The sequence below is a fragment of the Poecilia formosa genome, unplaced genomic scaffold, assembly GCF_000485575.1.
Source record: "Poecilia formosa unplaced genomic scaffold, Poecilia_formosa-5.1.2 Scaffold38, whole genome shotgun sequence".
In the NCBI taxonomy this organism is placed as follows: domain Eukaryota; kingdom Metazoa; phylum Chordata; class Actinopteri; order Cyprinodontiformes; family Poeciliidae; genus Poecilia; species Poecilia formosa.
The window spans coordinates 2,121,167-2,132,933 of NW_006799977.1; the positions used below are offsets into that span (position 1 = coordinate 2,121,167).

At 35.4% G+C, this 11,767-nt stretch overlaps 3 protein-coding genes across 5 annotated transcripts in view; all 3 read left to right on the forward strand.

The window, feature by feature from the left end:
• The first annotated feature begins 1,314 nt into the window (after positions 1-1,314).
• Positions 1,315-11,767, forward strand: part of LOC103137232 (cornifelin homolog A-like) — an 11,654-nt gene continuing 1,201 nt past the window's right edge. Inside the window, exons 1-3 of one of the 2 annotated variants that reach the window (XM_007550884.2) lie at positions 1,315-1,396; positions 1,485-1,645; positions 1,720-1,833. In XM_007550884.2, the coding sequence (XP_007550946.1) occupies positions 1,330-1,396; positions 1,485-1,645; positions 1,720-1,833 (342 nt within the window). In that variant the 5' untranslated portion in view covers positions 1,315-1,329. Of the gene's footprint in view, positions 1,397-1,484; positions 1,646-1,719; positions 2,059-11,767 lie in introns of those variants that run through there. The other variant, XM_016670877.1, reaches the window with a different exon arrangement.
• Positions 3,442-11,767, forward strand: part of LOC103137231 (altered inheritance of mitochondria protein 3-like) — a 13,757-nt gene continuing 5,431 nt past the window's right edge. The window contains exon 1 of the mRNA XM_007550881.2: positions 3,442-3,533. The gene's annotated coding sequence lies outside the window, so the exon portion shown is untranslated. The remainder of the gene's footprint in view (positions 3,534-11,767) is intronic.
• LOC103137234 (cornifelin homolog B-like) overlaps positions 8,285-11,767 on the forward strand; it is a 23,855-nt gene continuing 20,372 nt past the window's right edge. The window contains exons 1-3 of one of the 2 annotated variants that reach the window (XM_016670875.1): positions 8,285-8,383; positions 8,477-8,664; positions 8,748-9,246. In XM_016670875.1, coding sequence (XP_016526361.1) covers positions 8,323-8,383; positions 8,477-8,664; positions 8,748-8,996 — 498 coding nt within the window. In that variant the 5' untranslated portion in view covers positions 8,285-8,322 and the 3' untranslated portion in view covers positions 8,997-9,246. Of the gene's footprint in view, positions 8,384-8,476; positions 8,665-8,747; positions 9,247-11,767 lie in introns of those variants that run through there. The other variant, XM_016670874.1, reaches the window with a different exon arrangement.

The window sequence follows — 11,767 nt, forward strand, 5'->3', positions numbered from 1 at the left end:
TTTTTTTTTACAACAACGGAAGTTAACTTAAAATTTCAGTTTCTGATTGGACCCCAGGCAGGAGTAGGCGGGTTTTCACGGACAGAAAAATAGCTGAGCGGCAGCGACTCACAGAGGCAACTAATATTTTAAATGGCATCGTTAGCGCTCCTACAGTAATGTCAGCATTATCAGAAGTGTTTAGAAGCCGACAGCCAGCATCGGAAACCCCATCTATCAGTGGGATAAAGCTAGCAGTCCCTTCGGAAATGGCAGTAAAGCCAGCCTGCACTCCATTTTAATGTGCACGACAGCACAAGTTATGGTGCTCTCTTTTCAAAATAAAAGCGCATCTCCAGTTTATGTTTGATAACAGAGTTTGATAGTACGTGTAAGAGAGTTTGATAGCAAATGTGAGAGAGTTTGATAGCGAATGTGAGAGAGTTTGATAGTAAATGTCAGAGAGTTTGATAGTATATGTAAGAGAGTTTGTAAGTTTTGGCCCATGGGGCCTCTCATAAAAGACTCAACCTTTGTGATTTAAACTGGTGAGCTATACTGTTGTGTTTGCACGTAATTCACAATGAATTAAATTCAAAAGGTAGTAGTACTGTAGAGGGTAGTAACTAATTACTTTTTCTCAGTTACATTTACCTGATTCATTATTTTATTTTATTTTTTCACAAAAACATACCGAATACTTTTGCTACACTGTACTTTACTTTTACTTGATTAATATTACTACTTCTCTAGAGTAAAATTTCTGGATACGCTCCCAACTGGATTACTAACTGGAGTAAATGAACAAATTTGCAGTAGATACAGACACACAACAGTTTATGTTAAAGTGAGACTTGTTTGAACAACAGGTTTGGTTAATCTAAAGTTAGTTTTGATCAGCTGAGCCTGCTGAAACATTTGAAGGTCGAAAAGATGCAGAGTGTACTGTCACTGGAAGTTTTGACAATATGCAATACCTACAGCATTAATATATTTTATATTGAAAAAGATAACTTGGAAAAGTTCCTTCAGCTTTAATTTGTTATTTTGCAATTATATGTCTTTTTAAATCCGTTTAAAAAATACAAAACTTTGCACATAACTTTACACATTTTCTGTTTGATGGCATAACTGTTAATGTTCTGATCAGTTACTTAATATTTGAGAATCTACCTCATCAAATACTTTTTTTACTCTTACTTGAGTAATTTCTTGGACAGATGCTTATTACTTTTACTTGAGTAAAAATATGTGTAAGTCGTGCTACTCTTCCTTGAATACAATTTACCCATCTCTGGTTAAATGCCAACTAAAAATTAAACTGATCTTCATTTTAGGTTCTATCATCTGATGGCAGACCAACCCCTGACTGACTGGGACAGTGATCTCTTTGACTGCTGCGAGGATGCACAGACTTGTAAGAGTCCATCCTTGTTTCTTATACATCACTACAAGGGCTAAATACTTATAATATCCCATGATTGATGTGTTTCTGTGTTTTTCAGGTTGCTATGGTTTCTGGTGCGGGCCATGCCTTGCCTGCACTGTTTCAGGCAGATTTGGAGAGAGCCGCTGGCTCCCCTTATGTGACATGTGTGTTGATAAAATGATCTCTCCAGCAGCCCTGTCTCTAAGAGTCGCCATGAGACACAAATATGGTATCAAGGTATGGCAAGATGAGATATAAATGACATACATGCCCAACAAACAATAAAACTGTTTCATTGTGTTCCTTTGTAGGGTTCACTTTGCAAGGATATTGTTGCGACCAGCTGCTGCCCAACATGTGTCTGGTGTCAGATGTACCGCGAGTTAAAACATCGCAAAAAGTCCCCCGTCGTCATCAACATGGAGGTGCAATCTCCTGTCAACATGCAGCCTCATCCAATGATGGCAGTTCCTCCTCAGCCTGTTTTCAACAGATAAGCAGAAATCATCCAGGCTTCCTTTTGATTTTCATCATCACAATATTTAACATTATCACCATTGCAAGATATTTTAATTTTATGTATCTTAATTTGAACAGAACAAATAGGTTCAGCAAGATCTAGAGAAATTCATCCATGTGTTTATCTTTGGTCGCATTCATTACTGCAACAGTGTCTTTACAGATCTGCCTAAAAAAATCATTTTGACAGCAGCAGCTGATAGAGAACGCTGCTGCTGCTCCTCCTGTTCCCATTAAAACCAGAAAAATAGAGCACATCACCCAGTCCCTAAGTCTGGAGGCTAATAATTTGAAATTCCTTCAAGTCTAGACTGAAAACCCACTTGTTTATAATTGTTTTTGAAACATCATAATATGAAACATTAATCAACATTCTTATGTGTAATGATGGCACTTAAAATATAACCAATTGTTGCCTGTGTGTTCTCTGACTTTGTAGTTTTGTCTTTTTATGATGTAAAGCACTGAACTACCTTGTTTCTAAAATGTTCCATATAAATAAACTTGATTGACTTGATTGGTTGTCTAGTTCTTGAGGCAGGTCTTTGTGCATCTGGACTAAGAACAATTAATTCATAAGTTCATCTGACATTCTTACACAAGGTCAAAGTCTTACACAAAATACCTACATAGGCTAGAAAGTTGTAAGTTTAGCAACTGACAAAACGTAAGCATTGAATTTATCTGCTGAAAAGTGAAAATTTTCTTTTAAACACAATTCAGTTTAAGCCAAAGCCACTAAAATTCTCTCTTGAACTCCTAATATAGTGCCTGTGGCAGACTGAATACAATGTCCACATTATTTTAAAAGTTGCATTGGAACATGCGTCCCAGCAGTAGCGTCCCTATTTGCCTGCTGATTTGGGTGTCAACTTTACATATGGGCTTGGCTCAGGTGACCTAGTTTGTTGTCACATTAAAAACAGAATAGTTAGAGTGAAAAAAAAGTTCTTGTAGTATTAAAATAAATTATGCACTTGTTCAAAGTTGGATGAAGAAATGTTCTAAATGTAATATTTTTAGTGAATGGAACATTTATTGCAGTCTGAAGCATGTTAACTAAAATTTCAGGTGTCTTAAGAAAGTCTTCTAAGCTCTTTATTGTTTTATATTCGGTGTAGCATAAACTGTGTATTAGAAGACATTCTTAACTTGGGAAGAAAAACAGTAAATTAAAGGGTCATTGTGCCTTCACCCGGACACAATCACAAGTGAGCTGCAAGATGACCATTCCACCCACTGAGCCACAGTAGACACTCCTTTGTTCTAGTCATAAATCAACAAAAACAAAGGAGTATCAGCTTATTTTTTTTTCCTTTTGGAGTTTTAAAGTGAAACTCCAGAAAGCAAACTGTGCAAGTCAAAAGGCAAATGAATAGTAGCAACTGGAATGTGTATGCAAATGTTGTACAGTCCCAAAAATATTTAGGAAAGATTAGCATATTTCCAAAGCATAGGGCTTAGACGTTCTTTGCATGTTCCTCAATGTTCTAAATCAGTCAGCCATACACAAACACACCATACACAACCAGTTTTCTATCAAAACACCTTCAAGCGATAGCAAGATTTTGGATAAGATTTGGACCACAGTCTGCAGATTGGTCAGGTAAAACTGTATTTGATTATTGGAAAGTCTGATGTATTTTTAAAACATAGAAACCGTTTTCTCATAAATAAGATTTTTTTGTACTGCAAGACACAAAACTATTTCCTAACACAGAAAAAATATATTGCTGCATAGCTTTGACTGTCCTCATTAGTGATGAAGACATTATTGAATGTCATCACTAATAAAAGACAGTAATAAGGGCAAGTTTAGAACTATCACCTAATAAAAGTGTTATGGTATTTATAAACAAAAATGTATTAATGTCAAACTGCTTTTACATAATATAGAAAAGTACCGATTAATTGAAATGCTGCTAAAGTTTTAGACTGAATGAATTCAGCAAAGATTACAGCTAGAATGCAATCTAGCTGTAATCTAGCTGTATTTGGAATGCATGCATTAATTTTAAATTAATGCATGTGTCATGGGATGCAGAATAGTGTTGTAGTACATGCCTGCTGAGAACTGCATGCCCTATCGTGGGAACGCTCATCGCTCTAAACTCCTGCACATTGATGAGAAAACAGATTGATAAAGGACTGAAGAGGCAACTTTTAAAGATATTCATAACATTATCATGTTTAACCATGTAAGCCCTAAAACAATGGGTCTTATTTTGCAGATTAATTCAAATAAATACGGTTTTGACACCTTAATTGAGACATGCGAATTGAATGTTTTACAGTGAGTGTCAGATGAATATGTTCTCTGTTTGTAATTCCCCGCTTTTTCTTTTCACAACATAATAGCTTAATTCATGACAAAGTAGAGGCCTATTTTATATCACCCTTAACTGTAGCTATTTTATATCACTCTTAACTGCAGTCTATTAATGTAAGAGGGGATGCATTTTAATTTCTGAGCCTGCCTATATCTGCATTGCCTGTCTATTGTCCTATTGGTATTAAACTTATAACAGTAGCTAAGAGATTAAGTGTAGATGTAGAAAATAATGTTTATGTAGAAAAGGTTATTTCACTCTTAACTCTTTATTTCTCCATGTTATCAGGGGGATGCATTTTTTGGCAAAGCAAATTATTAGCTTGCCAATATCTGCATGCCCTATCTATTTTCCCCAAATATTATCCTATTGATATGAAACTCATACCAGCAGTTAATAGAACAAGCATGTTTATGTTGAAAAAGTTATTCCACTCTTAGCTCTTTATTTCTTCAAGCTAGGAAGGGGGGATGAACTTTTTGGCTCTTTGGATTTTGAGCGTGCCAATATTTACATGCCCTGTGTATTTTCCCCAAGTATTGTCCTACTGGTTTGAAACGTATACCAGTAGCTCATAGAACAAGTGTGATTATGTAGAAAAGATGAGATCCCTCTTAGCTTTTTATTTCTTCACGTTTGGAGGGGTATGCATTTTTTGGCATAGCAAATTATTAGCCTGCCCTATCTATTTTTCCCAAATATTATCCTATTGATATGAAACTCATACCGCTGTGGTAGATTAGCTACCGCTGCTATTAGCTAATCTAAAACAGCAGTTCGTGGGTTGTTTCTTTCCTGGATTCTTTACACATACAAACTGTAGCTCACAAAACGCACGTTTCATTAAACTAAACAAAAAATATATATATTGCTGTGTTACCTTTACTTATAAAAGAAGTCTGTGCACTGCTCTTTCTGCACAAAAATATCAGTTCATCCAAAGCCAAGTCTATCCTTGACAAAAGTTAAGAAAGGAAGTCAGAAAAGGCGGTTTCTAGCTGGGCATCCTGTCTTTTCTTGTACCAGTTAGTTTGAAAAGAGCGGGTACCCTTCTGTCTCGTAGTTTGAAGCAAACCTTTCAACTCCGGTGTCGGTCTTCCTTTAGTTATTATTTCCTGCTTCACTTGGAAATCCACTTTAGAAAACGATTTAAGTGGAGAAATGTATTCATCCATGTTGATGTCGGAAGAGAGGAGAAAACAATAAATCTATCGCTGCACTCGACTTATTTACTGTATGGCTAGCTTGCTGTCTCTTACTCTGCATAACTGGAGTGACAAGACCAATGTCTGGGATCATGAGCGCCCCCAGCCATGAGGCAAGAAAACTGCCTGCCTCACCTCGAATCTGTTCTCTGCCGTGTCTGATAGCTCCTCAGCACACGAAACACGTTACACACACAGTTGGTAACAAAAAACACTGCATATTATATAAATAATCTAAATTATAGAAAATCAGTTCGTTAAATGTTTTTAATAATTTTATTGGCGACGTACAGACAGGAGGAACATGCTCTCATCGAATGGCAGCCAGTGCAGTTAGTGAGAGGTTGCACAATCCAAGGTGAGGCTCAGGTCGCTGCTGCCTCATCAGCTGCGCTTCCGAGTATTTGAATGGAAAATTGAGAAAATTTTATGATTCTAAAGAAAAAATATATCAAAATTGGTTAAGCTAAATGAAAAGTAGATACTTTATAGTACAAACCACAGGGTGAAAATAGCACTATAAATTATCTTACCATCATTTATAATTTTTCCATGATGACAGCTGAGGCTCTGCTTTTCCTGCCTCCCCTGACCGCACGTGACTTAACTGTTTCTCGACAGTCATAATGTGGTTTGCCTCTGCCAAACAGTAACCATAGAGACAGTATAAGGAAGAAATTGTCAGCCAAATTAGATAAAACAGTAATGAAGCTTAAATATCGTATGTAGTAGCTTGTAATCTTTCTGTCAGTATGTTTAAATTCCCGACAGTTTTCAGTTATACATTTTTATTATTGACAATAATAAACAAATACTCGTCTGAAAGTGTTGATTAGCTCTACTCAAAAGGTGTCAGCCCAGGACTCTAACATTTATTGTTCTGAGTGATAGGTATTTTCCTCGAACCTTCATAAAAGAACCACAGACAACGTATACAAATTTTATGGCGAAGCTTTTGCAAAAGGAGAAGTCTCAGAAAACTGCTCCTCTGAGCCGTTCACAGAAACCTAATTCAACCATCTGCTGTCAACCAGTGCCGGGATTTCCTGCGAAACTGTTTGTTCAGATTCTTTGCTCATGTTTTATGAAGACGAAAGCATGTTCATAAAATGTTTATGAAAGTATAAACATTTTATGCCTTTATAAAAGGCATAAAGTGTATTTTATGAAGGCATAAAACACATTTTATGCCAGGATGAAGTTTTTATGCAACGTCATCCTGTTGGATAAAAAAGGCATAAAAGTCTATGTTTTATTGAGTTTCTCTTGATATATTTTTTCTTTTCACTGTTTTGATTTGGAAATATTTAATTGCATGCAGACTTAGATTAAATGATTGATAGATCACAGGTCCTACAGCATGTTTTGTGAGTCACCAAGCAAAGCAAAATTTTTCCCTGAACTGCACATTCACTGATATCTACGGAGGTGCAAGGACCGTTTCCCGCAAGAGCAGGTAAATATTTCAGTATGCATTCCTGGCTAAACCTTTGTACACGTACTTCTAAATGTATAGATGTAAAAAAATTATCTTTACTAGACAGTAAAGATTAAATACTTGCTTGATATATTTATTATAGTTATTCCAAATTTATTATTTTAGATTTATACTGTAACTTTGTATTTCAAATTGTTAAATAATTTAGTTTTTTGTAGCTCTGTGTCTGTCAGAAGGTCAATGGTAACAAGGGCATTAAATAGCAATAGAACACATTAAATGTTAGATATTAAGTTTAATTTTAGCTTATATATCTGTGTACTTCACAATAATCTTCAACATGTATCCATCCGACTTTTATTATCATCTCTGCTTTCAGTTATTATTAATTAAACGAAAATAAGTGAAAGTGATACAAAATAAAAATGTTAAAGTAGAAATTTCTTAAATTGCTTTGCTTGGAGCCCATTTATTTTTTTTTACATCACTTTGGCTTTGGCAACAGGATCTGTGTGAGGAGTGTGCATTGTAATTTGTTGGGTTTCTACAGTTGACAAATAGCTATTTACATATGAAAACATCAAGGAATCATCTCGTCTGTTTAAACAGTCCTCTTTTAAGTCTTTAATCCCTTGTTAATTACTGTATGTTCAGCAAACTTGTTGAGCTAGCTTGTTGCATAAGATTAGCCATACTAATTGACAATAAACAGAAAAGAAAAGAGGACGAAATTCCTGAAGGACTTCTTTTGCCCACAGTTTAATAAAACATGAAGTCTCATCAGCAGTAAGTCCATTGTTTCCTTCCCAGGTTGAATTTGTTCTTGTTGAACTTGGAGTTCCCCTCAGGCATTTGATGAAAATGTTTACTAAGTGAAAATTAAACTTTGCAAATTTAGACTGTCGCATGAACTAATCAAGAAAATAATGCCAAAAAAACCAAAAACTTGCAAAAAAAAGCAAAAAGAATGCCAAGGAAACCAAAAAAAAAAAAAAATCCTCCATGTCCCCCAGGGGGCTCCGTAGTGAGTGATGCATGAAAAACATGTATTGAGATATATTTATTAGGGGTTTAACAGAGAAGTGTAAAAAAAAATTGTGGCAATTTATTCCAGACATCAATCTGTCATTATTACATTACAAATTAACAGTGGAGCAGATTTGACAACAGTGTCTTTACCTCAAACAATAATCAGCTGAAATAGGACAGGCAGCATGATGTACCACACGAGACACAATGGATTTCCATAGCAACATAAATGCTATCAACTTTGATTCCTGCTGTAGAGTCATCTGTGTCCAAAAATAAATGGTACATTTTTAGATACTGTGTTAGTGTGTTGTTCTGCAGAAAATCTTTGGGCTGATTCAGGTTTTCCTCGTCACAAAGGGTTCAGAGTTTGTAGCTGGACTTCAGGACAGGATGGCAGCCCTCAAAAACTGGAAATCTAGTCTCTTTGATTGCTTTGAAGATGTGAATACTTGTAAGAGTGACATTTTTATTTTCATTCAAATTATATAAATTAGCCCTCAAGTCACCTAAGACTATTTCATCACTATGTTTGTTTATTCCCCAGGTTGCTATGGCTTCTGGTGCTGCCCTTGCCTTGCCTGCACTGTTTCAGGAAGATTTGGAGAGAACTACTGTTTGCCTTTATGTGACATTCTGACTCCTTCTGTATGTGCAGCCTGTGGGGTTCCTCTGTTTGTCCCCCCTGCGGCATTGTCTATGAGGGCTTCCATTCGTAACAAACGTGGAATAGCAGTATGACATATTTTACACTCACCTAAACTAATTTTGATGTAAAAGTGCAAAGTTCTGAAAATGTTTCATGTGTTTGCTTTCAGGGTTCCCTCTGCAAAGACATACTTGCTTCCTGTTGCTGTGTCTGGTGCTCCTGGTGTCAGATGCATCGCGAGCTAAAGGAGCACACTCCTGTCGTCGTTGTGATGCAGCAGCCCGTGACACTGCCTGGTCCAACTGTGGTCAATGTACAGGCTAATCCGATCATGATGCTCAATCCAAATGCTGCTCCACCTCCTGGTGGTTTTCAACATGCTGCTCAAAACCCTGCTTGGTTCCAGAGCCGTCCTTAATACACTGAAGGGTTACAAAAGCCTCCTCCTTCCTAACTAAATTTAAGTTCCTCAGATCAGCCATAATAATATTGGTGTATATTGGGATTATTTACTTTATCCAAAAAAGTCAGCTAACTCTCAATACCTCAAATGAAAATCAAAAGTTTTGAGTTTGATTTTGAGTTCATATGTATATTAACATTATTATAAACATTGTACAACTATCTCATCAATTTGAAATAAAAAACATAACTCAATAACAAAAACAGTGTATGTGACTGGACCTTATTATTTGTTTCTAATTGACTCTCTAATGCAGCCTTATACACCCCATGAAAAATGACCAAATTAACTTTCAGATTGCAAGACAACTACTCCACCCACTGAGCCACAGTAGACACTGCTTTCAGCCATATGTCAACTAAAACTATAGTGAAGGAGTCTCAGTTTAATTTGTGTTTTGAGGTTTTAAAGCGAAAGTCCAGATTGCAAATCCTGCAAGTCAAAAGGCAAATGTACTGCAGCAACTGGATTGTGTATGCAAATGTTGCACAGTCCCTTAATCATATGGAGGACAGATTAGCATATGTCCACACCTTACACAACCAGTATTCTGTCAGCTCACCACCAAGTGATAGCAAGACTTTGGATAACTAGGATTTCAGGTAAACTTTTGCTTGGTTTTTGGAAAGTTTGATATATTTTTAAAACATATGCAAGAAACTGTTTTCTCATTAATTGGATTTCAGGATTACAAGACACAAAGCTGTTTCCATAATCAGAAATAATTACTGTTGAACAGTTTTACCTTTCCTCGTTAGTGATGAAGAGATTCTTGAATGTCATCACTAATAAAAAACAGGAACAATGGCAAGTTCAGAACAACTATGACATAATCAAGAATAAAAATATTTACAAATAAAAATATACCATATGATCAAACTGCTTTTACATACATGTTATAATTGTTAGGGTTTTTTTTTTTTTTGGTCAAACTGTTAAAAAGCATCTCATCATATCACACACATTCTGTGGCAGCATTCTGAAGTGATTGTCAGACTTTTGAACGTGGACAAAAGCTTATAAACTGTCAGGTAAGATTTTTCTATTCTCTAAATAAATATTGACAGCTTTAAGTAGAATTCATAAAATTATAAAATAGCTATACATTCATCGTGCTGTTTATAATTTATTATGAAAACATTTCTTATAAGAATTTGCATTTATCATTTTGATAAATTTCAATGACGTTTAAATAAAAACGACAGTATTAATGGAAATGTAATTTGTATTGTTTTCTCTGCTGTTTGGTTTGTGAGAGCATCAACAAACATATGTAAATTTAAAAATATGATTAAATACAGTTACTGTGTGCAGTTTAGTGAAATACATCAACCATCTTTAAGGAAGTGGCTTCCCAAAGAAGACTTTCTCAAAAAAGGATGTTTTTCCAGAGCAGTATTTGTGTTTGTAGAGCCATGAATGCTGTGCCACGCAGTCACAGCCAGTTACCTAAAAATGAAGTATTAAATAGTTTTAAATAATCCTTTTTGTTATCACAATAGTATCACAAAATACTGTGATACAATTCTAAATGTATATTTCCCAACTCCAGACAAACGTCTGACAAGGGATCAGTTTTGTTACTCAATACTTCCTTTTGGTGATAGATTTTATTGGTTTTAAGAATAATATTAGTAGCAGAAAGAATAGAAACATTTCCACCTGTAAAATGGTAATCCTCTCATTCTTAAGAAATAAAGAGGTATTGCAACCAAATAGAAAGGATAGAAAAGTTCAGAGTAAAATTTAATGACATTTCTCATAAAGTTCGCTCCCTATTGGTGAACTTTAGAAAGTTCCCCAACAGGTGAACTCCCTAATAAGTATTTATTATTAAAATTGTATTAAAATTGTCAAAGTTCATCTACTGGGTGAACATTAATAAGTTAAATAAGGTTTATTTAATGCCCTGTTGTTTCCTCGCACACAAAGTCAAACTATGACACTGAAATATTTTAATTTAAAAGTCTATCAAGATTCTACATTACATTTTACACTAACTATCCTGTAAAAACAGACACCTTTTAAAGACTCAACCTTTTGTGATTTAAACTGGTGAGCTATACTGTTGTGTTTGTAATTCACAATGAATTCAATTCAAAAGATTGTAGTAAGGTACAGGGTAGTAACTAATTACTTTTTCTCAGTTACATTTAGCCAATTCATTTTTTTTTTATTTTTTTTTTACAAAATAATACTTTTCCGAATAGTTTTACTACACCGTACTTTACTTTTACTTGAATAATATTTCTACGAAGTCTCACTTCTCTTGAGTAAAATTTCTGGATACGCTACCAACTGCATTACTAACTGGACTAAATGAACAAATTTGCAGCAGATACAGACACAACAGTTTATGTTAAAGTGAGACTTGTTTGAACAACAGATTTGGTTAATCTAAAGTTAGTTTTGATTAGCTGAGCCTGCTGAAACATTTGAAATATTTTGGATTTAAAATCTAGGTTCTATCATCTGATGGCAGACCAACCCCTGATTGACTGGGATAGTGATCTCTGTGACTGCTGCGAGGATGCACAGACATGTAAGACTCCATCCTTGTTTCTTATATACCAAGTACAAGGACTAAATGCTTGTAATATCCCATGATTGCTGTGTTTCGTTGTGTTCACATGTTTTTCAGGTTGCTATGGTTTCTGGTGCGGGCCATGCCTTGCCTGCACTGTTTCAGGCAGATTTGGAGAGAGCCGCTGGCTCCCCTTATGTGA